We start from the raw sequence: 24,293 nt of genomic DNA, 5'->3' as shown, positions 1-24,293 counted from the left end.
AACCTCGTGGCCGGAGCGCCGACGCGGCGGACCCGGAGCTCGATGGAGGGAGCGCGCGGGCCGTGGGCCGAGTCCGCGGCGCCTGAGGACGTGGAGGAGGAGGAGGAGGAGGTCGGGGCAGCCATGGCCGCAGTGGTAGCGGCGGCGGGTGGTGCGGGTCCAGCCGTCCTGCAGTTAGCTGGTCTCTATCGGGGCTTGTGCGCAGTGCGGAGCCGCGCCCCGGGCCTGGGGCTCGTGGCACCCGCCCAGCTGCGCGTGTTTCCGGTGCGCTGCGGCTCTCGCCTGCCCTCGGGGGGCGCCGACGGCAACAGTATCGGGGACGAGCTCGAGGCGAACCCTTTCTACGACCGCTACCGCGACAAGATCCAGCAGCTGCGCAGGTGCGGGCCCGGGCCGCCCGGTTGTGGGCAGGGAGGAGGGGCGGTGCTTGGCCTGCGCTTCTGGTGTGCCTGATGCTTTAGGTGCTTACAAGACCCCTGCAAGGTGGGCACTACTACTGTCCCCACTCGACGGATGATATATCTAGGCTCAGAGAGGCAAGATTGCTTGCCTCAAGTCACACAGTTAGTGTCAAAGCTGATAGTCTCCGCAAAGCCCTTGCTATTTCTCCTTTGTCTGCCTTTGTTCTTTAGTTCTGAAAGACTTAACAGCCCTTATGAAGTAGGCAGCTCCGAGACACCTGCCCTATAGAAATGGGAAAATGGAGCCTTCCAGAGAAGGGACTTGACTTGCTCAAGGTCACATATTGAGTCAGCTGTCTGGGCTGAAACTGATGTTCCCAATCTCCTAGCTAGAGCCCTGACTGCAAGGAAAGGAGATTGGAGGTGGGAGCAGGGTATCAAAGACTAGTAGTGTCACAGTTGAATCATCAGCTGAACCCTCTCATTAAGATTAGAAAACCGAGGATCAGAGAAAGTAAGAGACCTGCCCAAGAACACACAGCTCGTTGGGATTTATCTGACTTGGCATCCAGAGTTCCTAACATTACCCCCTCAGCTTCCAGGTGGAAGGACCTGGAGATTAGAGGAAGTTGAGGTGGGTGTATATAAAAAGGGGCCAAAAAAATTGTTTTCACCTAGAGAAGAGACATTTAAGGAGTGACATAATAGTAATTTTCAAGTACTCATATGGAAGGAATTAGATGTTTCTCTTATTCCTGAAGGTGAAAGATACAGAGATAAATTTAGGCTGAGAACATTTTAATAATAAAAGACATGCAAGGCAGGAGTGCACAGACTACACTGCCTAAGTTGCTCCTCAGTCTCTCTCCATTCATCATGGGAGGCCTAGGTGTGGCTGTGGGGACTGGCAGCCCTGACCCTGGTTCTGGCACTGGCAGCCCTGGCTGGGCAGTTGTCACACACACCATTGAGCAGGGCCCCTGGAACCACATGGTACACCAAGGAGCTGGTGCAGAGGGAATGAGGATGCACTCACATACATGGCAGTGATGTTTAATATCACCTCTGGAAAGGAGTTTTATGGAAGAGGGGCCCCCTACAGTGCCTTGACCAGCCAGGCTTCCATTAGAGAGGTGAGCAAGATGTGCTTGTATCTTGTAGATAACACCCATGACATTACAGGTCTTATGGATGAGCAGCTGGAGTCTTCACCAAGGTGTACAGAGCTAAATATCACATTGGCTACACAGCCTAAAGAATTCTTGACAAGGACAGCGGCCTCAACCTGGACTTCAGCTCTGAAGACCAGCCCCATTTTGACATAAAAGTTCTGATGTTCCATCTGCAGGAGCAGGTTTTTTGGAAAGGGTCAGAGAGCTACTCAGGTGCTAAATCTGCAAAATGGGCTGCCTGAAGCCTTTGAACCACCTACATCTGAATGAACAGGTGTTTAACCTAGGGAGAAGCTGTCCAAGAACTAGGTGTGTTCAAATAAAAGCATGACACAGGGTACAAATGCTATTGGATTCCTGTCTGAAGAGGTGACCCAGCAAGATGATCTCATAGTCCCCTTCCCATCTTGAGGATTTGAATTCTAAGTACCCAGAGTGTAAGTATCTGACCAAGCTTTCTGTCACCCTAGGGAATAGTCTGCAGAAGAAAAATGTTACAAAGTCCTCTTGAGGATTAACAACAGTTAAAAGCTAGATTTCTTTTTCCACTTTTTGATTTGTAGCCCTGTGCTCAGGCCTGACTGACTAAAGGCAAATCCTTCAGCCTCTGAATGCCTGTGACCCCTCTCTGTAGAAGTGAATCATGATGTTGTTTCCAAATCTGAAAAGCCGCCAGTGGTTTGAATTCTGGTTTACCTTTGATCAGGTCTGACCCAGCCGCTTTTGAGTCCCGGCTGGAGAAACGCAGTGAGTTTCGGAAGCAGCCAGTGGGGCACTCCAGGCAAGGTGACTTTATCAAATGCGTGGAAGAGAAGGTAAGACCTGCCCCTTTTTGTGTTATTGGCTCACCAGTACTCTACACCCTCAGCCCCAACCCTTATCCTGGAAATGGACTCATTAATGGGTCAGCTGGATGAACTGAACATAGCCTCTCTCTGTTCAGCTCAGTCTCCATCCATAAATGGTATCCTACCTTTCTGGCAAACATGTGGGGATATGGAGGGATGGAAAAGGTAGCCACTGCTCCCAGAGGAGCAGTCATGTGATTGAGTTAAGGCACACATGGCAGCGGGCTATAAAGATTGGGGGGCAAAAAAGGGCTTTATAGCAATTACCCTTAAATAAGAATCAAAGCTGGGGGAAAGCATGTTGAAGCTATGTATAGGAAAGTAATATAATGCAGTACTTTTCAAACTTTTTGACCATGACCCCCAGTAAGAAATATATTTTACATTGTAATTTAGTATACAAGCATACGATTATAACTGAAAAAAATTTTTATATGACAATGCTTTTACTACATGCAATGTACTCTAGTTATTTTATCTTTTTAAAAACTTTGGCCATAATCCACTAAATTGATTTCAACCTATTATTTGAAAAATATTTATCTAGGGTGATGCACAGAATTAATTGGAGTGGGAGAGGCCAAAACCAGGGGAAATGTACAGTAACCCAGGTATGGGCTGGGTGCATCTGAAATTAAGGTAGCTATGGTGGAAAATTGGAATTCCACTTTGTGTTTAAAATGAGAGATGTTTCTTTTGCTTGGAGAATAACTTTTTAGCTTTGGGTAGCCTAAGTTTTATGATAATCCACTCAGCCTTTTATGAACCTCAGGAGGTTCATTAAAACAACAGCAAGTCAGTGGGTTAGTCGTTCTAGGGTTGGGAAGTAAATCCAGTCTCCTGTGACAAACACAGCTTACAACTCTGTGCAAGCAAACAACTCTACTACGAGTATTTTAACAAATGCAATTTCCTATGATAAATTTATAGTGACAATAATAGTTCTCTACTGTATTATAAACTTTCAATATTAATATGGGAGAGCTTTTTGTCCCTTTCTGTAGGCAGACTTAGAAACTCAACTTGATGATAAAATGCAGATCAAGTAAAGATTTCATTTAAATTATGGCAACTCTTGGGTAAATATTTACTTACTGTCTTTCTTTCCTATCTATACAGAAAAAGGCTAATAGCTAATGGCTCCATGTCAAAAGCCTCTTCTTTACTTCGAGTCTTTGGTTCCTATCACACAATACCCAGCATCCCCTTTTTGCAATAATTTTTTGTAAATTCTCCCTTTCCTACCCTGAAATAAAATGTAGACAATATAACCCTGACTGGTATGACTCAGTGGATTGAGCACCAGCCTGTGAACCAAAGGGTCACTGGTTCGATTCCCAGCCAGGGCACATGCCTGGGTTGCAGACCAGGTTCCTAATGGGGGGAGCACATGAGAGGCAACCACACATTGATGTTTCTCTCCCTCTCTTTCCCTCTCTCTAACAATAAATAAATAAAATTTTCTTTAAAAATGTAGACAATATAACCCACCTACACACATCATTTCAGGGAGGAAAAAAATCAATATAATACCCTAACTGTAATATAAAGGAAAATATTTTTTACTAAAACGCATATTTTAATAAGTGAGTTTTTGAGCACAATTATTCTATGAGACCTAATGCAGTCATCAGATGTTTTAACCTATATGTGAAAACACCGTGAATATATAAGCAACAAAATCTGACTGGTACAGGGGTGCTGTGTTGGTAATTGTAAAAACTCTCAAACCATGAGCAGTGTTATAAACAATGACCATTATGAGATTCCACAATATAGTCTCCTCTCAAGTTACATAGTAGTTGGTTCTGAAAAATGTTTTGTTTATTAAAGCCATGTTATTAAAAAATCAAGAGAGGGAGGGAGGGAGGGAAGGAAAGAGGAAAAGAAGGGAGGAAGGAAGAACAAGAAAGAAAAGGAAAACAGAGTTAGATTCTAGGCCCAGGTAATTATAAAAAGGTTTTTCACTTAAAAGGGTGTCTGGCTAGACATTGAGAAGTTTTGTAGGATGAGGGAAAATCTTCATTATATATAAAACTCATCTGTAAAACTGCAGCTGCTCATTCAGCATCCCTGTCCCTCCCATAAGTGCAGGTGTCACCATCCAGTCCATTGTGATGGCAGATCACTTGTCCACACAGATCTCAAAAGGACCCGTCGGGGAGTAGTAGTGTGCTCAGTGCTCTTGAGACTTTGGCTCATAGTTTCAATTTCCTTTTTACTTTATTTCACTGATTCTCAAGTTCACCTTTTTTTTCCCATTTTGACATCTCTAAAATTGTCTTAAAATTGATAATGAAATATAACTGTTGTGTTGTTGTTTAATTGGCACCATTTTCTGATACATAAAATAATGGTGTGTCTTAAGATAAGTGATGTCTTTAATTAGTTAAAATACAATAAGCTTAAATTTTTTATATTTGTAAGTGAAAATGGAAATGGAAGGATGAACTAGACGGATATTGTGGGGAAAGAATATACAAGGTTTGGTGATTGAAAGGTGCAGGCAGTTGTGCGAGTAGAGGGTTTTGTTTGTTTTGTTTTCACAATACACCTAAAGGCGAGTGGTAAGAAAATGAAATCAACTTCAGGAACCACTATAAAGGCCATATGGACAAAACCAAGTGGGAGGGTGGAAGGAAGGGAGGGAGGTGGGTTTGACTGGGGTGGGGGGGAGTGGTGGGGGGAAAATGCAGACAACTGTAATTGAACGACAATAGAGTAATTTAAAAAATGAAATCAACTATCTTTTTTGTTTTGGGATAGTTTGTGTATGAAGGAAAGACTGCATTAGGATGCTGTCACGGTATAGGAGTATGACCAGAAAGACCAGGATGCATCCAATAGATTTTTCTACGCCAGGCTTTTGGCTGATTTGTGGGTAAAAGATCTATGGGCATAATTTATGGGAGGTTTGGATTTATGAAATCACAGAGTAACAAAAGGCAGGTTTTATGCAGAAAGTGCTTTTCAGCTTCAGAATCCCAGATGCAGCTTGTACTCCTTTCCCCTGAAAAGGCATGGTCTTCAACTGAGAAGTTGCACAGAAGACTCAGAACAGGTCGTCCCCATACTCAGAAACAACTCAAAATAGGGTTTCCTGGCTGTGGCCTTTGTCAGATACTGGATTAAGAGAGACTATAATCACCTTCAGTTGTTCTTGGCCTTTTTTGAGGCAAAGTCTAATTTGATGGAAAGAATATTAAGACCGCATAGTATAAAAACTCCATAGTCTGCTGAGTATGTCTGCCATCAGAAGTGCTGTCTCCGGTAAGAAGCAGCCTTGGGAAAGACATCTTTCCATTTCTCACCTCATCTGTGGTCACTGTGGAGCAGATCAGAGGGCAGAGCACAGAAAACCCAAGCAGCCCTCAATCTGGGAAGGAGTCCCTTATATCCATAGTGGCAGGTATAGGATGCACTCTCAGTCTTAGCACATGCTGGTGACTAACAAAGAGATCTTCTCATCTCTGTATCTCAGAAGCTTAGTCAAAGAAAAGTGGTCTCACAAACAACAACTCTAAGAACAGTGTGTATAGTTACTGTATGGAGTAGAGAGAAGTAAGTTCTTAGGTGCAGAAGTACTGGATGAGATACTGGCACCTCACCTCACTTGGTGGTCTTTTCCTTCTGATATCAGTGTGGATTAATGCCCTATCTATCATATATTTCAGACAAACGCTTCAGGGAAACAGCCTATGAGCGGAGGATTCACTAAGGACAAGGTAGGTGTCTAATTGATTATCCAGGTTTGAAGCCACATGCAACAACTGCAACAAGAGGCTGCAAATTTGAACATGTTTATGGTGGTTCAGTGATTTTGTGATTTATCAGCTGTGGATATGAGAAATATTTCTATGAGTATTTGTGTCTTTGATGTAACCCCTAGCATAGTGTGGGTCCTGAGGGTGCTAGAGGAAATAGAGTGATACCTTTTTTTCTATAGGGATTTGTTTTTAAAAATCAAATAAAAACATACTTACTCTGTCACTTAATTTGCAAATAAGAAGCCACTCCTGGCAGAATAGCCATTAAAGATAACCAAAATTTCTCCTCCTAGCTGCAAAGCACTGCAGTGCTCATTGTGAGGGTGAAGGATTAAGACATACCTCGAGATACTCCCCAGAATAGCACTGCCAAAGCCTGCCTGGGCTTAGGGGCTCACTTACCTGAGCATATGGCTTTCTCACCCTGGTTCTGTCTTTACTGAAGATCTGATTCACTCTCCTGACATGTTGCTTCCCACAGACTTACAGATAAAGTGATGCTGTTTTATTTTTTAAACTGTGGGTACTAATTGCTTTTTATTTTCTCTTTCAGACTCTCAGTTCAATCTTTAACATTGAGATGGTGAAAGACAAAACTGGAGATGAAATAAAACAGGTAATGAACAGAGATGGGTTGACGTACTTTAAGGAAATGTGTGCTCCGTGAACCAAATCTGAAAGTAGAAAGGAGCATACATTTCCTGACACCTCTCTATAGCCATAGATAGCAAGAGTGATGAATTACATGAAAAATGGTGTCATAAGAAAACTTGTCTTTCTTGGTCTCACTCCTGTATATCTAGTCAACTTACATTTCCCCTGTCTTTTCATTCCTGTTCCCCACATCTTATTTAAAATCATCACTACTCTATACCTGGATTATTATACCACCTTTCTAAATAGGTCTCCCTGCTCTTCTTTCTCCCACTCCCCCATCATATCCTCACCAGTTGAATCCTCTTAGAGTTCTGCTTTCATTATGGAGAAGACTAATGTATTGGTTAACAACACAGACTCTAGAACCAAGGTGCCTATTTAAAGTCCTAGTTGTGCCCACTCACTAGCTGAATGACTTTGATGAGTTAGTTAACCCTGCAGAGCCTTCGTTTCCCTATCTGTAAAGTGGAAATAATAATAGTACTTACCTCATAGAGTTATTTGGGGAATTAAATGAGTTAATATTTGTAATGTACTTAAAATAGTTCCTAGCACAGAGTAAGTGCTATACTTGTGTTTTTGAATAAATAAATAAAAATATTAGTTAGTAACCTGCTCAACAAATGTTTGATGACTTACCATATTCCTTTGCTTGGCACTTAGGGTCCTCCATTATTATAGGACCTTCTGCAGGAAGTTTCCTGGACACCTTCCTTCAAAGCACTCTTGATCTGTCCTGCCAATTTGGTCATTCCAATACCTCATTTTACACTTCTATTTAAGTTTTCATGTCTATGATGTTTTTCTCTAATTAGACTATAATAAGCTATTTGTTGGCATTCCTTATGGTTCCATGAATTATATTTTAGGTATATTGAGAGAATCAAAATAATAAAAGTAGTGTACTCTGTGTCAGGTACTTTATTTAGTGCTTCATATGCACTATTTCATTCAATTCTCATAACTGCATTGTAAAGTAGATACTTCTGTTCCTGATTCACCACCAAGGAAACCATAACTTGAAGAATTAAATGACTTCGTGAGTGGCAGAGCTAGGACGCACACCCCTGTCTGTTTGACTCTGCATCGCATTCCCTTATGGGAAGTTGTGTGGATTGCCATGGTTTTTCTTTGCGGGCTGTATCATTCATTTCAGCAAGCATTTATTGAATACCTATTAAATGTCAGGCTCTGGGCCAGCCAGGGAGATAAATGAGAGAAGCCCCTACTCTCAAGGAGCTTGATGGAGCTTTTGTATCTGTCCTTCCACCATTATCCTGGTGCTGGAAGGACAGACAGGAAAATAAGGACAGCACAGGGTTTTAACCTTTGTTGATAGAGACTTATGCAAAGTTTCGAGGAGACCTCAAACTGCCTTTGGGAGGAAGTGCCAATGGAAAGTGGACACCAAGCATGTCCTTTAGGCTTCCCTAAGCCAGGCCCAGAGGTCTTGATCATATGACAAATATCATTTACACCTATAATTTTAGATACAAATTTGTGTGTTAAAATGATTTTGAGTAACCAAGGTCAACTATGTTAGGAAACATCTATCAGTCTCATACATTATAGTGTTTATTCATAAACTAATAATACAAGGTCTGTCTAGAAGGTATCCAGCCATGTAATAAGAAAAATAGAGACATTTATTGAAGAAGATACAAGATACAAGGAACATTGTGCATAGGACAGTGATGCCTCAGTCCCCTTCAAATTAGGCACCTTGGGACCTCACACAGTTCTCCCAGTTGCCATCAGCTGCCCTATCATATTTTCTTGAATCTCATCGGTGGTCTGAAGTCTCTTCCCTTTCAAAAGTGATTTTAGTTTGGGGACAAGCCAGAAGTCACAGTGCTATAAGGGTGCTGAGTCACCTGGGTGATTTGATATTTCACAAAAAACTGCATGAGATGTGATGCATGAGTAGGCACGTTGTCACAGTGAAGCTGCCAATTGCCCATAGCTGTGGCCTTCTGAATCATCTGAATAGTTTCTGCAGAGGAATGTTCAAGCTTAATGCAAAATTTGATGCAGATTCATTGCTCTACTCCCTCAGTCATTTTGAATGTGACAGCCACACAGTACACATGCTCACTCAATGGCATCTACTGCCTCCACCAACTACTACAATGAAGTCGTCATTGTTCACACATGTACATTCCAGTCTACTCTCCTTGGCTGCCAGGTTACATCAATGTTGTAGAAACTATTCTTGTTACATTAACAATGGCTGGATTTTTTCTTGACAGACCTCATAAATTAAATAAAAATAGGCAGGATATGCTATCCTTAAAACAAGAAGACAGTGTTCTGACATGAAAAAAAAGAAAAGCAAAGCAACCTTAGGCTGCACTGATAGAGTGGTTTGCCTGAGTCCTAGGAAGCAATGGTCCTTCTGTGCTTTGCGTTGCTTAGATTACACTGTGATTAGTATCCTGAGTTGGTCCCCCATTTAATGGGAATGGTAATAAAGCAGAGCAGCTTTAAAGGAGGGTGACCCATTCTTCAACACCACCTGGGGTGTCACCTTGGCTCTGATGTCTTCCCTGACTTCTGTGCCTTTGCTAATGTTGTCATCCTCTGCTTAGAATGTATCTCTTATCTTCTGCCCTACCTGTTTGTCTTCCCAGACTCCCTATTCACCTGGCTGGCTCCTGATCACTTTTCGAGATATATCTTAAGTGTCTACCCTCTGGCAATCATTCCCTAACTTGGGTTAAGTGCCTCTTTTTCAACCTCCAGAGCACCTGGGCTCTGGTTTGCATTGCAGTTCTGTTGTGCAAGCACAAACCTGCATTATTGCAGCTTGTCTTCACAACAGTCCTGTGAGGTGACACTGTTTCTATTTTATTCATGGTTATATGGGTATTATTTAGTTATTGTTCAGTAATTTGCCCAAAGTAGCGTAGCTGTGAAATGATTGGAGCTGGGATTTATATCTATGTCCGCCTGACTCCAGACCCTGGGCTCTGAGTGACTGATGTCCTGCTCTCTGAGAAGACCCACAGTTGCTAGGGAGTTCGGGTTTCAGAAAGGACGAAAGAAGATAAAAAAAAGAGCTTGTCTATTATACACAAGGCATGTTCTTGAGAAAAATTATTAACAAGGTCATAGTATTCATTTCTGTGACAGGAATTTGTTAGTACGAGTTACAGTTTAATCGCCTAGAAGAATAGATGCTATTAAATGTTTTTGTAATGTTGAACTAGTAATAAAAGCATTGTGTTAGATTTTCCTCTCTTGTCAAATAGCATGTTACTGTGAGCAGTGAAAGCTGTCATCTTGGTGCAGGTTGAAAAGATTAGCCACATGTCACAGACATACTCTCTTTTTTGTACAGATTTGGCAGCAGTACTTTGCAGCAAAAGATACAGTCTACGCAGTTATTCCTGTAAGTAGTTTGGAGGGGAAATGAGAGTGTTATAGCTTGAAGGTCATGTCTCTAACCTTAGCAGGCAGTTGCCTTTACTTTTCCTATGTTTATTGCCTCTTGAGAACTTATGTTTATAGCTCTCAGGGTTTTTATTATGCCCTGAGTACCAAAGATTGGAAGCTCCATATGGTATATTTATGGCTCTTGTTTTCCCTCTTTCTGGTTTAGAAATGTCCCTTTAAGTCAAGTCTCTGACAAGGGAGCATGGTGTAAGTTCATGCTGCTGAGCAATTTCCAAATCTTTTATTTCTTTTTGGTATTTTCCAAGCTATTGGAATTTAACACAGGGCCTCTAGCATAGGTTTCTTCCTTTTTTTTTTTTTTTTTTTTATTTGATGTTAGAGAGAGAGTAAGAGCTAAAAAGAGGCAGACATCAATTCGTTGTTCCACTTACTTATGCATTCATTGGTTGATTCTTGTATGTGCCCTGACCAGGGATCAAACCCACAACCTGGACATATTGGGACAACCTTCTAACCAACGGAACTACCCAGCCAGGGCCAGTTTCTTCCCTTCTTGTCTATAAGTGAGCTGATTTAGAGCCTCCTTCTAATTTTTTTCTGGCATTTCCCAAGCAAGTGGCATTTTCTGGTGGGGTTTTCCCCCCTTCTTGAAATTGCCATCTTGAAAATAGATAGTCACCAGCCACTGCTTGACCATTGAGATCAGCATTTGATATATGGGGCTATCAGCTAGTTCTCTATGCTCTTCTTCTTCCCTGAAGAGGAAGTAGCTTGGGGTAAGTTTATATCAAGAGCATAAATATATATACTAAGCTAACATGTCTAAGTATAAGATTAAGGATAAAAACTTACAGGCATAAAAGTAAAGCCAGGCCTTTTGGTTGCTGTGATAGTATTGCTAGTTTTTTCTGCCTTTTATACGCATGTAACCTTGCCCTTCATAAGTTGAACAGCCAAAGGATCTGTACTTCTGTGATGTTTCAGATCTCTAAAACTGGCTCATTGTTTGGACAGGCCTTTTTAGTCTTCCTTCAGACAGACTTAGTGACCTGATAGCTCAGACACTTGGCAGAGTCCCCTGGAGAGTGTGGGGCATTTGGAGTATACACTGTTCACACACAATTCTGGCACTGAACAGCAAAGAAGGCGTCTGGTTTTTCTGTCACAAGAGGGATTTGTAAATGATGAAACAGATTGTGTTCATTGTATTTTAGTTCTAGAGTTTAGTCTTGGTGAATTTTAGTATGATTGCAACCTTCTCTGGTTTTTTGTTTGTTGGTTTGTTTGTAAATTTTATTCCTTTCTAATCTACAGGAAGAGAAGTTTGATTTGATCTGGACCCGGGCTCAGTCCTGTCCAACAGTAAGTTTCAGGATTGCTTGTCAGTGCTGCCAACAAGGATGCATTCTAGCTGATCTCTTGATGTTCCATACTGTCTCCTGTTACAGCACTGTTTGTTTAACAGAGATGCTCATCTGTTGATTGTACCAATAATTGAGATTTTTAGCCTTATGAAATCTTGTGAGTTTGGCCCATTAAGTCTCTGACTTTATATATCTCAGCCCTTTCTGATCTGGATCTTAATCCGTCAATATAAAGGAATGTTGGAGCGGCACCTGAGACCGTATTTTCAACTTCCTGTAAGAGTCTGTTTTATTAGCAGTTTTCTTCTCAGTTTTGGCCATGCTATCCCAATTGTATGTACATAAAAGGAACCATGAGATTGTTCCTGGATTAATGACCTACAGAAGACCTAAGGGAAGGGAATAGGTAAAGTAGGCTAGCTGACTGGGTGTTGGTAATAATTTCTAGGATTATCAAAAAAATTTGCCAAACATTACTGAGAAAAAATAAAAAACATCTAAGTAAATGGAAAGACATACCATGTTCATGGATTAGATGACTCCATATTATTGTCATTTCTCCCTATATTGATCTCTAGAATATAATCCCAATCAAAAGCTCAATAGGCTTTTTTTAAAGAAGTTGATGAGCTGATTTAAAAAATTTATTTGGATATCCAAAGGACCTAGAATAACAAAACAATTTTGAAGAAGAACAAAGTTAGAGGACTTACATTATCTGATTTCAAGAATTAATATAAAGCTACGTGATGAAGACGGTATGGTACTGGCATAAAAATAGACAGGTAGATAAGTGGAACAGTAGAGAATTCAGAAATAGACCAACATATGTGTGGTCAGTTGTTTTTCAGCAAAGGGGCCAAGGTAATTAAATGGAGGAAAGGATAATATTACTTCACTTTTTTAAATTAATCCTCATCTGAGAATATTTTTATTGATGTTAAAGAGAGAGGAAGGGGGAGAGAGAGAGCGAGAAATATCAGTGTGAGAGAGAAGCGTTGATTGGTTGCCTCCCATACTCACCCGGACCAGGATCAAACCCACAACCTTTTGGTGTACAGGATGGTGCTTCAACCAACTGAGCCACCCAGTCAAAACAGGATAATCTTACTCCTGCCTCATACTATATCCAATAGTTAAGTCAAAACAGATCATAGAATCTTAGTGATCTTGGTTTTGGTGATCTTAGGTTGAATCTTAGTGATCTGGGATTTAGCAAAGATTTCTTAAGTATATAACAAAAAGCACAAAGTATTTTAAAAAATCAATAAATTACATTTCATCAAAATTAAAATTTTCTATTTGTGTACACATGTTCATAGCATAGTTACAACAGCCAAAAGGTGGAAGCAACCCAAATGTCCATTAGTAGATGAATGGATAAATAAAATGTGTTTGTGTGTATGTATGTATATAAAATAAAATATTATTCAGCTTTAAAAAGGAGGGAAATTCTGACACATGCTACCACATAGATGAACCTTGAGAACATTATGCTGAGTGAAATAAGCCAGTCACAATGGACAAACACTGTGAGCTTCTACACATACATGAGGTACTTAGAGCAGTCAGATTTATAGACAGAAAGTAGAACGGTGGTTGCCAGGGACCAAGGGGAGAGGAGACAGAATTACTGTGCAATGAATATGGAGTTTCAGCTTGGGAAGGGGAAAGAAGTTCTGGAGGTGAAAGGTGCTGATGGTGCACAGAATTGTGAATGTTCCTAGTGCCGCTGAACTGTATGCTTAAAAATGGTTAAACGGTAAAAATACTTAAATTGGTAACTTTTATGTAATGTATGTTTTACCACATTAAAAAAAAAATTTAATTTCTACTTCTCAAAAGACATTTTTATACAAATGATAAGGCACAGACTGGGAGAAAACATTTGCGAGACATATATTGACAAATGACTTGTATCTAGAATATATTAAAAACTCTTATGGCTTAATAATAAGAGGACAGGCAACCCAATTAACAAATGGGCAAAAGATGCAAACTATTCACCAGTGAAGTAGGATGGCAAATAAGCACCTAAAAAACTTCTTGACATTGTTGGTCATAATGGGAATGCAAATTAAAACCACAGTAAGATACCACGAGGTTGACTAAAATTAAAAAGACTGGCCATTCCAAGTGTTGGTGAGAATATAGAGCAATTGGAACTCTGATATATTGCTAGTAAGAATGTAAAATGGTACAACCACTTTGAAACAGTGTGGCAGTTTCTTTAAAAGTTATGTATGTACCTGCCATACTACCCAGCCATTCTACTCCAAGATATTTTCCCAAGAGAACTGAAAGTACATGTATATAATGACTTGCACACAAATGTTCATAGTAGCTTTATTTGTAATAACAAAATACTGAAAAGTATCCAAATCTATCACAGGTGAATAAATTAAAGAATTGTATATGTGTACATGTATACCATGGAATAATACTCAGGAATTAGAAGGAATGGGCCCTTAATATAGGCAACAACATGGCTAGATCACAAAATAATTGTGCTGAAGAAAGAAGCCAAACCAAAAAGAAAGTACAGATTCTGTGGTTCCCTTTATACAAAATCTAGAGAATGCAGCCTGACCGGTAGTGACAGAAACCAAATCAGGGGTTGCTAGGGAGAGTTGGGGAGAGAAAGTTGTGAATTAAAAAGGGACTTTTTGGAGAAGGTGTCCATTGTGTTTATTGTGGTCATGGTTTCATAGTGTACACGTATCAAACTCATCTAATTGTACATTTTTAATATGTGTAACTTATTGCTTCAAGTAGACCTCAATAAAAGCTCTAAAAAAAAATGTTTTCCCTAACAAGGGGCTAGCAGTTAAATAGGCACTGAGGTTAATTCCATCTGATAAAACAAAGCTGAGCCTGGGTGGTTGGCAGTAAGGAGACAGTCCTGTGACTTGTGCAAGTTGGATTGCTTATCCTTTGTGTTGTGGCATCCTTCTCTCCTCCATGACTCATCCCCAAGTCTAAACATCTTGAGCATAAAACTGATCACTTCTTGATATATCCAAGTATCAGCCTCAGATGATAAAGTATTGATGTGATCATACTTATTGGAGCAAAACTTAATTCAGCAGCGTTTGGAAGTTTGGAAATTGAAAAAGACCCAGATGTTCGTCAATGGAAGAATAGATAAACTGTGGCGAATTTCTATAGTAGAAATCCATACAACAGTGAAAAATTAATGAGTTAGAACTACAGTTATCAACATGGATAAATCTCAGAAGTATAATTCGAAGTGAAAAAAGCGAGTTGCAAAAGTATACACAATAAATAAGATTTATGTTTTTAAACATGCAAACAGTACTGTTTCCTGTTTATGAATATACACATACACATTAAAAGTATAAAAACCTGAAAGGGAATGGCAATCAGCAAATGCAGGATAGATGTTAACTCTGCATTGGGATTGGAATGGGTTACACAGAGAGCTTAACTAAATTGGGTATCTAATGCTTTCTCTCTCAGGTGGGTTGGTAAGTGTATATATGTTTGTTATATTACCATGTATGAATTTCATAACTTTAAAAAATGTTTTAAATCAAACATTGAAGAAACTGAGTGAATGATATAGGGGGTTGGATGTAGAAGAAATGATTGTATTTATTCATCTACCTCCTTATGTATTGTTTCCCCCAGTTTCTGTGTGCACTACCGAGAAGGGAAGGCTATGAGTTCTTTGTAGGACAATGGTCAGGCACTGAACTCCACTTCACTGCACTTATAAACATTCAGGTAGGTGGCTTGTGCTCATCCCCTAGAGGAAAGAGGCCTGCCCCTTTGTGGGACCATGAGCCTTGCTGAGGCTGGAGGACACAGGCTACATACTAACTCCCTGCAGTATTTGTCATAGCATTGATGAATTGTCATGCTTGGTATGTTGGGCTAGCTTTCTAGGCCCTATTCAATACCTCAGAATTGGAAAAGCCCCCAAAACATGTTCTCAGACTACTTTGGGCTCTCTCCTGTCTCTTCCCCCAGCCTCTAAAACGTTTACTGTATGAGCCTCACTTAACAAACATGGGTGAGTTATAATGGTTAGAACCTTAAGGTTTTTAACCTTAGGGAAGGCTCCACATTTTACATGAGTTTTATTAATCAGCTCAGCACTTTCTAAGGTGCTAGATGCATAGTTTCCATTCCATAGATGCCGTTTTGTTTGCTTCCCTCCTTTTTTTTTTGTTTTATCCACAAATATTAGATTAAGTTCAATCCAAAGCATTTGAAGCTTTTAAAATAAAAGTATTTTTACATCAGGTCATAATGAAGATTGGCGTTCTATATTTAGAGGCCAAATCTGGCAAAAAAAAAAAACCCAAAAACCTAGCATGTATTATATTGACTTTGAAGTTGGGATAAAGGGAGTACAAAATAGAATGAGGGAGCAGCTTATAATTATTTTATAATTCTTCTAACAATCATTGATTGGGCCCATACTGTAATAATCAACATTTGATATACTTACTATGTGCCAGATTTTTCTGGCACATGTATTATCATTTAGTCCTCACAAATATCCCATGAGATAGTTACTATTATTTTTATTTACAGAGAAGAAAGTAGGCTCAGAGAAGTCAGTTCATGCAGCTAATAGTGGCAGAGCTAGGTTTGATTGACTTCAGGTCATTGACTCCAAAGTCTGTGAACTTAAACATTATGCTATTGTGTTAGAAACTATGCTAGGACCTAGATACCTTTGAGCCAAAGTCCTGCCCTCAGGAAGCTCATGTACATGTATGAGAAAAAGGTCCAGAGAACATAATTATGATGAAAATGATCAGTATAGTAGTATGTTCAGGAGAAGTGAGAGGCTGAACTATTAAAAGTACCCTAGCAATACTAAGATGATAATAAAAGGACTTGCTGAATGTTTAGAGATGAAACCTGGAGATTTTTTTTAAGGTTTTATTTATTTATTTTTAGAGAGGGAAAGGGAAGTAGAAAGAAAGGGAAAGAAACATCAATGTGTGGTTGTCTCTTGTGTGCCCCCTACTGGAGACCTGGCCTGCAACCCAAGCATGTTACCCTGACTGGGGATTGAACCTGTGACCCTTTGGTTCACAGGCCAACATTCAATCCACTGAGCCACACCAGCCAAGGCCAGAGATTTTTTTTAATGTATAATTGTTTCCTCCTGCACTGTATGAGGGCTTTAGCTTTTGAACCCAATCTCTCTTCCTAGTCTGTATTGAGGTCTAGTAACTACTGCCCTGTCCATCCTTTATGAAATTATGATGTTCTCATTCTTCTTTTCCCCCTACCTCCTACCCAGATTGTATTTTAAAACTGTACATTACAAATCTGGCCCATGTGCAAACTCTCCAGCTGTTTGCTACAGCTTAAAAGAGCTCAGTCTTCAGAGCCAGCCAAGGGGAGTAGATTTCAACTGTGAAATGCACTAGTCCATAAAAGTGGCAATTACACAAGCATATTGCTTTCTTTAGAACTTGATTTGGTAGCTGCTTGTGCTGTTTTGTTTTTAAATATATAGCCATGATGAAGGATTCACTGCCTACTGTAAACATTTTCTGGGAAAAGAGCCAAACCTTTTTCAATTGAAGACACAAATAACACTGTGCAAACTGTCACTTTCACCCTGCCTTGTCAGGCCTAACCATCCCCCACGTACCAGTCCTCAACTCACTAGACACCCAAGGGGCTGGTAAGAGCCAGAATTTCCTCCAGACACTCTATTGCTCTGAAATTGCAGTTTTGTTGTGGTAGTACCTTATTGAGCCTTGATAAGTGTTCCTCCTTACAGACCCGAGGGGAAGCTGCAGCCAGCCAGCTGATTTTATATCACTACCCTGAACTTAAGGAAGAAAAGGGCATAGTACTGATGACAGCAGAAATGGATTCTACATTTCTGGTAAGAATCAACTTTTACCTCTTTGGATTTACCTAGTAGCCCTGAAGGTATTATTCTTCTGCAAAAGCTCAGGAGAAGTAAAATTCACGAGAACTATATGAATTTATTTCTCACTTAAAGTTGACAATAATTAGGTCTTGCTCAAGCTCTTCCAAGACTTGAAGTTAGTACAGATTCTCAGTCACTTCAGTTTTGAAATCCAAACACTCTGAATACACTCTGTACCTATTACCTTTCTAAAATTCAAAAATTCTGACTTCAGCAGAACATATCTGGCCCTTAGGGGTTTTAGGTAAGAGACTGTGGGCAAGTAAATGGCTGCTTAAGTATAGAGAGGAGTTCAAAGTCTAGAATAGTTTTCAATCTTTTTATCTTCCATACTGTTCACATGTACAACATTCCTTGTGCACAGTGACTTCCTTTGCCCCTCTTCCCATTCCTTGGGATACAGCATCAACCACATGCCCATGGATAATGGTACCCATTATATTTGTTCTGTCTGCATATCCAGAGTTAAGAGCAGTTTCATGATTACTGTACAACCTATTTGTCTGATCTTGCTCATTTTAGGCTCATTTATGTGGCAACATTTAAGTTTAAGATGTCCTCAAGATGCTGGCCACTTTCATGCCTCTTTTCCCTGAGATTTTTTATTATAACACCCACTTGTTTTTCCTCTCTCTCTTTACCAGCTGCATACAGGGAAGGAGAAAGTGATGGCCTTCAGCTAGTAGTTCACAGTAGCTATAAGTCACAAGTCTTGGACACAGTTGGGACTCTGCTTCCCTGTCTATTATTCCTGAAACTGTCAGTCCCATTTCTCCTATTCTTCCTTCCACTCATCACACTCAACTGGAGGTTACCCAAAATCCTCTCCAGAAGAATCAAGTTGCCATTAACTGAGATAGACAAGATTACAGAAAGAAAAGCTTTGGCAGGAAGATCAGTAGCTCACTTGTGGGCACATTAAATCTGAGATGCCTATTAGATTTCCAAGTAGTAGGCAGTTAGATACCTGAGCCTGGAATTTGGAGGAGAGGTCCATGCTGGAGATATAAATGTGGGAGTTATCAGCAACAGATTATTATTTAAAGCCGTGAGACTGAATGAAATCACCAAGGAAGTAAATGGAGATAAAAGAGAGAAGAGGTCTAAGAACTGAGCCCAGTGGAGATGCTGAAGCATCAGCAAAGAAGATTTAAAAGGAACAACGACATAGGCAGAAAACTAAGATGGTAGAATGCCCTGGAATCTGAGACAAAAATGTTTCTAGGGATAGGGAGTGTGCAACTGGCCACATCCCACTTGCTGGTAGGGAAAATGAGATGAGGACTGGGAACTTACTACATTTTACAACATGGAAGTCATGGGGGTCCTTTACAAGGGGCATTTGAAATGAGCAGTAGGGTCAACATTTAATTGGAGTGCATTTAAGAGAGAATGGAAAGAGAAATTAGAGTCAGCATAAACAAGTTTTTCCAAGGGTTTTTTTCTGAGGAGAAGGAGAGAATGGGGCATTAGCTTGGAGGGGAGAAGTGGGAATGAGAGTGCTTTTATTTTATTTATGGGAGAAATAATATTTGTGTGCTGATGGAAAGACCCAGAAGAGAGGAAAATGTTGGTAATGAGGAGAAAGGGGAGAATTGCTGAAGTGCTATTTTCAAGTGGGTAAGTCTGGGAATGAGGAGAATAGAGCAACAGAAGCAAAGCCAGGATACAAATGCAGTTAAGTGGATAGTGGGGGCGGTAGCCTGTAGAAATTCTCTCTAGTTGGTGTAGTGAAAAGAAGGAAAGGTCTAAGAGTGAGGATGAAAGAGTAGAGGTGTTGAATGTTAGCGTGGAAAAGAGAAAGTCTGACATTACTATCTGGGGCAGGAGTCACCCAACTACATATAACCTGTAGACCAAATTCACTCCACTGTCTGTTTTTAGAAGGCCCGTGAGTTAAGAATTTGTTCTACATCTTTAAATGGTTGCAGGGGAAGGGTGGGCTAAAGAAGAAGAATATTTCATGACCTGAGAAAAGTATATGAAATTGAAATTTCAGTGTCTGTAAAAAAAGTTTTATTGGAACACAACCATAGTTGTCATTTACATGTTGTCTCTGGCTGTTTACCTCAACAAGAGAGTTGAGTAGTTGCAACGAAGACTCTAGGGCCCATAAAGCCTAATATATTAACTGTCCATCCCTTTACAGAAAGTGTGTGCCTGCCTGTGGTCTAGGAAAATCAGAGAGAGATGGGCTGTGCAGGTACAGGCACAGAAAGAGAGGGCTGAGCGTTGGATGTAGTGAGGGTTATGGGTTAGCCAACTGGTACAATGAAGTAAAATAGGAACCAGGAGGTTAAAGCACAGGAGTGATTATAATTGTTGACCATAGAATGCAAGCTGGATAAAGAAGGAAGTGAAAACATAAGAGAGGTTAGAGACAGAATTGTGAGTTCCAGCGGAATAAAAAGACTTTTGAAGCTGGAGGTGAGCTTAAAAGACAGGAAATAGTAGACAAAGTATGGGTGTTGCAAATTGAGATTTGGGGGGATATAGTTACCAATAATGACAAGGTTTAAGATTTGACCCAAGGAGTGAGTGACCTGGAGAGTGCACTTTACTTTCTGGTCTTCAGCACAGGACGGCCTCTAGTGTATGTGCACTTTCAGGGTCAGAGGAGTCTTCTACTTGGCATTTTGACAACCTCACTTTGTTGGTCTCAAACTGCTACACAGTTCCCATCATCATTAAAATTCACTTTCTGGTCTTATAACGTTCAACAGCACACCAGGAAATATATACAGGGTGGGGCAAAAGTAGCTTTACAGTTGTTCCTATGGAACATAATACAATAATTAATAATAATACAAGAATAAACTCTGTGTTGTGCGTACTCACAGCTGTGAACCTATTTTTGCCCCACCCTGTGGTTTACCTTGTGTAAGTCAACTTGACTGTGGATGTCTAGTATAGTAAAGTAACTCCTTTTTTTTATGTTGTTGATAGGTTCTTGGAACTGCAGCAAAATGACATAGAACAAAACCACTTTTTCCTAGGCTAATTGATGTACACAACAGTTAAGCTCCTATAGCATCTCATCAATATTACAACAAAACATCATTGAATGAAATGTTCATTCAATGGGACATTGTGGGACATTTCATTCAATGACGTGTTAGAAGTTACTGTGGTGGGAAATCTGGAAGTGTAATATGAAAGAGGAGAAATCATGTTTGTTGTTATACCTCCTTATTGAGCAACATAGGGAGTAAATATGTTTATCTTCTTGGGTCTTGGAAAGAAAGGAGACTATTGCTTTACATGGAGAGTTAAGAGAGCAAAAGGCAGGGGGCGAATAAGGAGCTGGGTGCTTTCTATAACCCTCAAGAGACAGATGCACATAGCTCCCTTAGTCTACCTCTCTACCCACCATGCAAGTAGTCTTCTAACTAGTGGGAGGAACCCTGTATCCAAACAAAATCTATGTAAGACCTAGGATAGAACAGCTGAAACAGAGGTGAAGGGGCTTCAGACACCTCTGCAGACAGAGCCCCTAAGACTCTACTGTTGGAACAGCTTTGTTTTAGAGTGACCACAGCTGAATAACCCCTATCTCCACCATCCTAATCCTCAAGTAAAAATTGATTGTCAGAGGCCCCACTGTTCATGGGCTCAGAGAATGGTGCTACCTGCCTTGGATTATGGCAATGTACTTGCTTTAGAAATAGTGTCCTCTTGGGGCATGTTTGAGTATAATAAGGTAGAATTGATGAAGCAAAGCTAATGATCTTAATTATCTTGCCCCACCTGAAACAGTATCAGGGTGAAGTAAAGGGAATACCAGCCTGGAGTCCAGAAGTCTGATCGTGGCTCTGCCACTTGCTACCCACATGACCTTGGGCCCTATCCCTGCACCTCATTTGCTTTGGTTTCCTGGCTTATTAAATGAAGACTGGGTGGTCTCTGAGGCCCCTTCCAGCTCTGAAATTCTATTAATTTGAAATAGCCAGCATTTTGGAAAAAGGCTTTCGATTGAAGATCTAGTCTCAGAGATTAGTGCCTGCTTGTGAGAAAATGAGCTGAGAGCCCCACAGGAGAGAATGGAGATAAAGCGGCCTAGGGTATTTATAAACCCATCTTCCTCATTCTGTAGCTAGACATAGCATACTTTTGACGGTCAGTTTTAGAGGGAATTTTTCATTATCCTTTGGGTTTGAGTTTGGGCCACATGAACACAGTGAGTAAGTGCCTCTGACTAGCTAGAACTGGAGAATGTACAGGTAGCAAAAGCGAGAGTTGCTTGAAGCAACTCTTATGTAAGGTTTCAAGAGTGTAACCTATGTCCTAACCCCACCTCTGTTACATAGAGTGGTCTGGTGACCATTTCCCTGCCTCTGAGCTTTTAAGAAGGTGGCCCCTTTTCTTTCCTGGGACTTTGCTGGTGTATTAGTTAAAAATGGCTGCACAGCAAATTGCTCCAAACTTAGTGGCTTAAAGCAAAAATGTATTACCTCATAGTTTCTGTGGGTCAGGAATTCAGGAGCAGCATAGATGAGGGTTCTGGCTCAGTCTGTCACGGAGCTGCTGTCAAGATGTTGGTGAGGGCTACAGTCACCTGAAGGGCGGTTGGGCGGGAGGACCCACCTCTGACCCCACTCTCATGGCTGTTGGCAGGAGGCCTCATTTCCTTGCCCTGTTGGACTATTTAAATGTCCTCATGACATGGCAACTGACTTTCCCAGAGCAAGTGATTAAAGAGAGATAGCAGAACAGAAGCTGCAAGGTCTTTTGTGACTTAATAGCAAAAGTTATCCCATCATTCCACTGCAGTCTATTTGTTCAAAGCACATCAGCAAATACAGCCTGCACACAAGGGAGGGGAGACTGGCTCCATCAGAGGGGGGTGTCATAGAATCTGTGGGCAGAATGTAAACTGTCACAGCTGGCTTTGGCACTAGTTTTCTCACTGAGCTGGTATCAGGAACAGGCTTTGAGTCATGCCTGGTTAGTCAAGAACTTAGTGCTCACAAACTTGTTCTTAGAGCTGGGTAACTATTGTTCTTTTCTTCCCCCTTGAAATAGCAGTGATAAAGGAACTGAATGAAGAGGGAAATTTTGAACATGTGCATTAACTTACTCAAACATTCACCAGATGTCACTACGTGCAGGGATGTTAAACAAGCACACATACTTTGAGGAATTCATGCTAGCAAGGACAGACAGAAAAGAAAAGGAAAAAAAGACAAATACAGTACAGTGCAATAAATGCTATGACAGAGGTAAGCATGGGGTGATTTGAGTACACAGAGAAGGGGCACCTAACTAAGACTTGGGAGTTCAAGGAGTTGGGGATGCTTCCTAAAGCAGTGACTCCTGGCTGAGGATCCACTTGCCACAGGACCCAAATACAGAGCTTTGCAGTCCCATGCAGGGAAGGACCTCACTGTTCTTTTTACCTTGCTTACAGAATGTTGCTGAGGCACAGTGCATTGCCAACCAAGTTCAGCTCTTCTATGCCACTGATCGGAAGGAGACGTACAGGGTGGTGGAGACCTTTAACTTCAGACCGAATGAGTTCAAATACATGTCTGTCATCGCTGAATTGGAGCAAAGTGGACTTGGAGCAGAACTGAAATGTGCCCAGAACCAGGATAAGACTTAGAGCTGTAAGGGTTGGTTCCTTACAAAGTCTGCTCAGCCCTGGGGTAGCCTAGAGCACACCCACCCCCTGAACTCTCAGAAGTTTGACTCTATAATGAGCAGTCTCTAAGGAGTTGTGCTGTGTGCTTATGCAAGAAGAAATCATAGAGGTGAGCCCTAATAGTTGATTTTCAGGAACAAAGATACCCAAACATTCTGATAATTATATCTCAGCATACTTGAGGTTTCCTTTATAAGTGGTTGAGGTCATAATCAGAGACAGCTTAGGATCCCAAGGATCCCACAGGATGGTTGACTTGATTTTACACATTGTAACATTTTGTTACAAGTGCATTTGCATTCTGGGCATTGTGACAGCACAGTTCCCAATTACACATAGTTCCTTATCTTTATAAACTTGTGACAGGATAAGCTTGAAGACCTGCTCTATAGTTAGATGTGGGCTTTCCATACTCTTCCCATGTGCCAGCTGGCTGGCCAAAAGCATCACCCAAATATCCTGTTTAGACTCTAGAACAACCAGGTATTGCAGAAAGGAGTAAGACTTCATCTAGATGCCCCCTGAGTTCCTTTAGTGTAGCTAGTTTGCAGTGTCAGTAGATTTCAGGTACACTTAAACACACAGGTACAGTGCCTGCATATTTTTAAACCATGATTTGTTTAAACATGCTCCTCTAACTCTGCCTTTTAGAAGCTGTGTATTGTGTGGGGGGGGGGGGGGGCGGGTGGGCGGTGTGAATCAGTGCAGTGTAAATAAATCAAGTTTTTTGTAAGAAAGGATCGATCCAGATTTGCATGTTTTTGTGTATTTTTTTTAACAACTCTAAGCCAAGCTAGATTGGGTAGGAGAAGATAGAGTGATAAAATAAAATCTGGCTTACTATCCTTGTTACACTCAGCAGTGACATGTAAGCTATGTGCTGTTCGTTAGAGTCAGTGCTGCGACCTGATTTGATCAGAACTCATCTTTGGACTCAGTAGTTGCTTGAAACACCAAAAATGAGAAAGGAGCTCTCCAGCGGTGGAAACTCCCTTGTGGTTTGAAGTGTCAGTGTTGTGGCTCCAAGCTCCATGACAGGAGAGGGGCGTGGTTACACACCAGCCTCCTGAACCCGAGGTCCCATCCCCTCCCCCATTGTTGTCTGCCGCCTTTACTGT

General features: G+C 40.9%; 1 protein-coding gene across 1 annotated transcript; it reads left to right on the top strand.

The window, feature by feature from the left end:
• Positions 1 to 18: 18 nt before the first annotated feature.
• ATPAF1 (ATP synthase mitochondrial F1 complex assembly factor 1) lies at positions 19 to 23,841 on the top strand. Its single transcript, XM_045859685.1, has 9 exons — positions 19 to 380; positions 2,280 to 2,388; positions 6,096 to 6,146; positions 6,742 to 6,804; positions 10,186 to 10,236; positions 11,556 to 11,603; positions 15,257 to 15,352; positions 17,379 to 17,486; positions 22,942 to 23,841. Exons 1-9 carry the CDS (start codon positions 43 to 45, stop codon positions 23,134 to 23,136), a joined length of 1,059 nt encoding a protein of 352 aa, XP_045715641.1. The 5' UTR covers positions 19 to 42; the 3' UTR covers positions 23,137 to 23,841.
• Positions 23,842 to 24,293: the final 452 nt, after the last annotated feature.

This window comes from Phyllostomus hastatus, unplaced genomic scaffold (genome assembly GCF_019186645.2).
Source record: "Phyllostomus hastatus isolate PE091 unplaced genomic scaffold, TTU_PhHast_1.1 phas_scaffold_182, whole genome shotgun sequence".
In the NCBI taxonomy this organism is placed as follows: domain Eukaryota; kingdom Metazoa; phylum Chordata; class Mammalia; order Chiroptera; family Phyllostomidae; genus Phyllostomus; species Phyllostomus hastatus.
The sequence above is the reverse complement of the archived record's forward strand: the minus strand, read 5'-3'. Positions and strand labels throughout refer to the sequence as shown.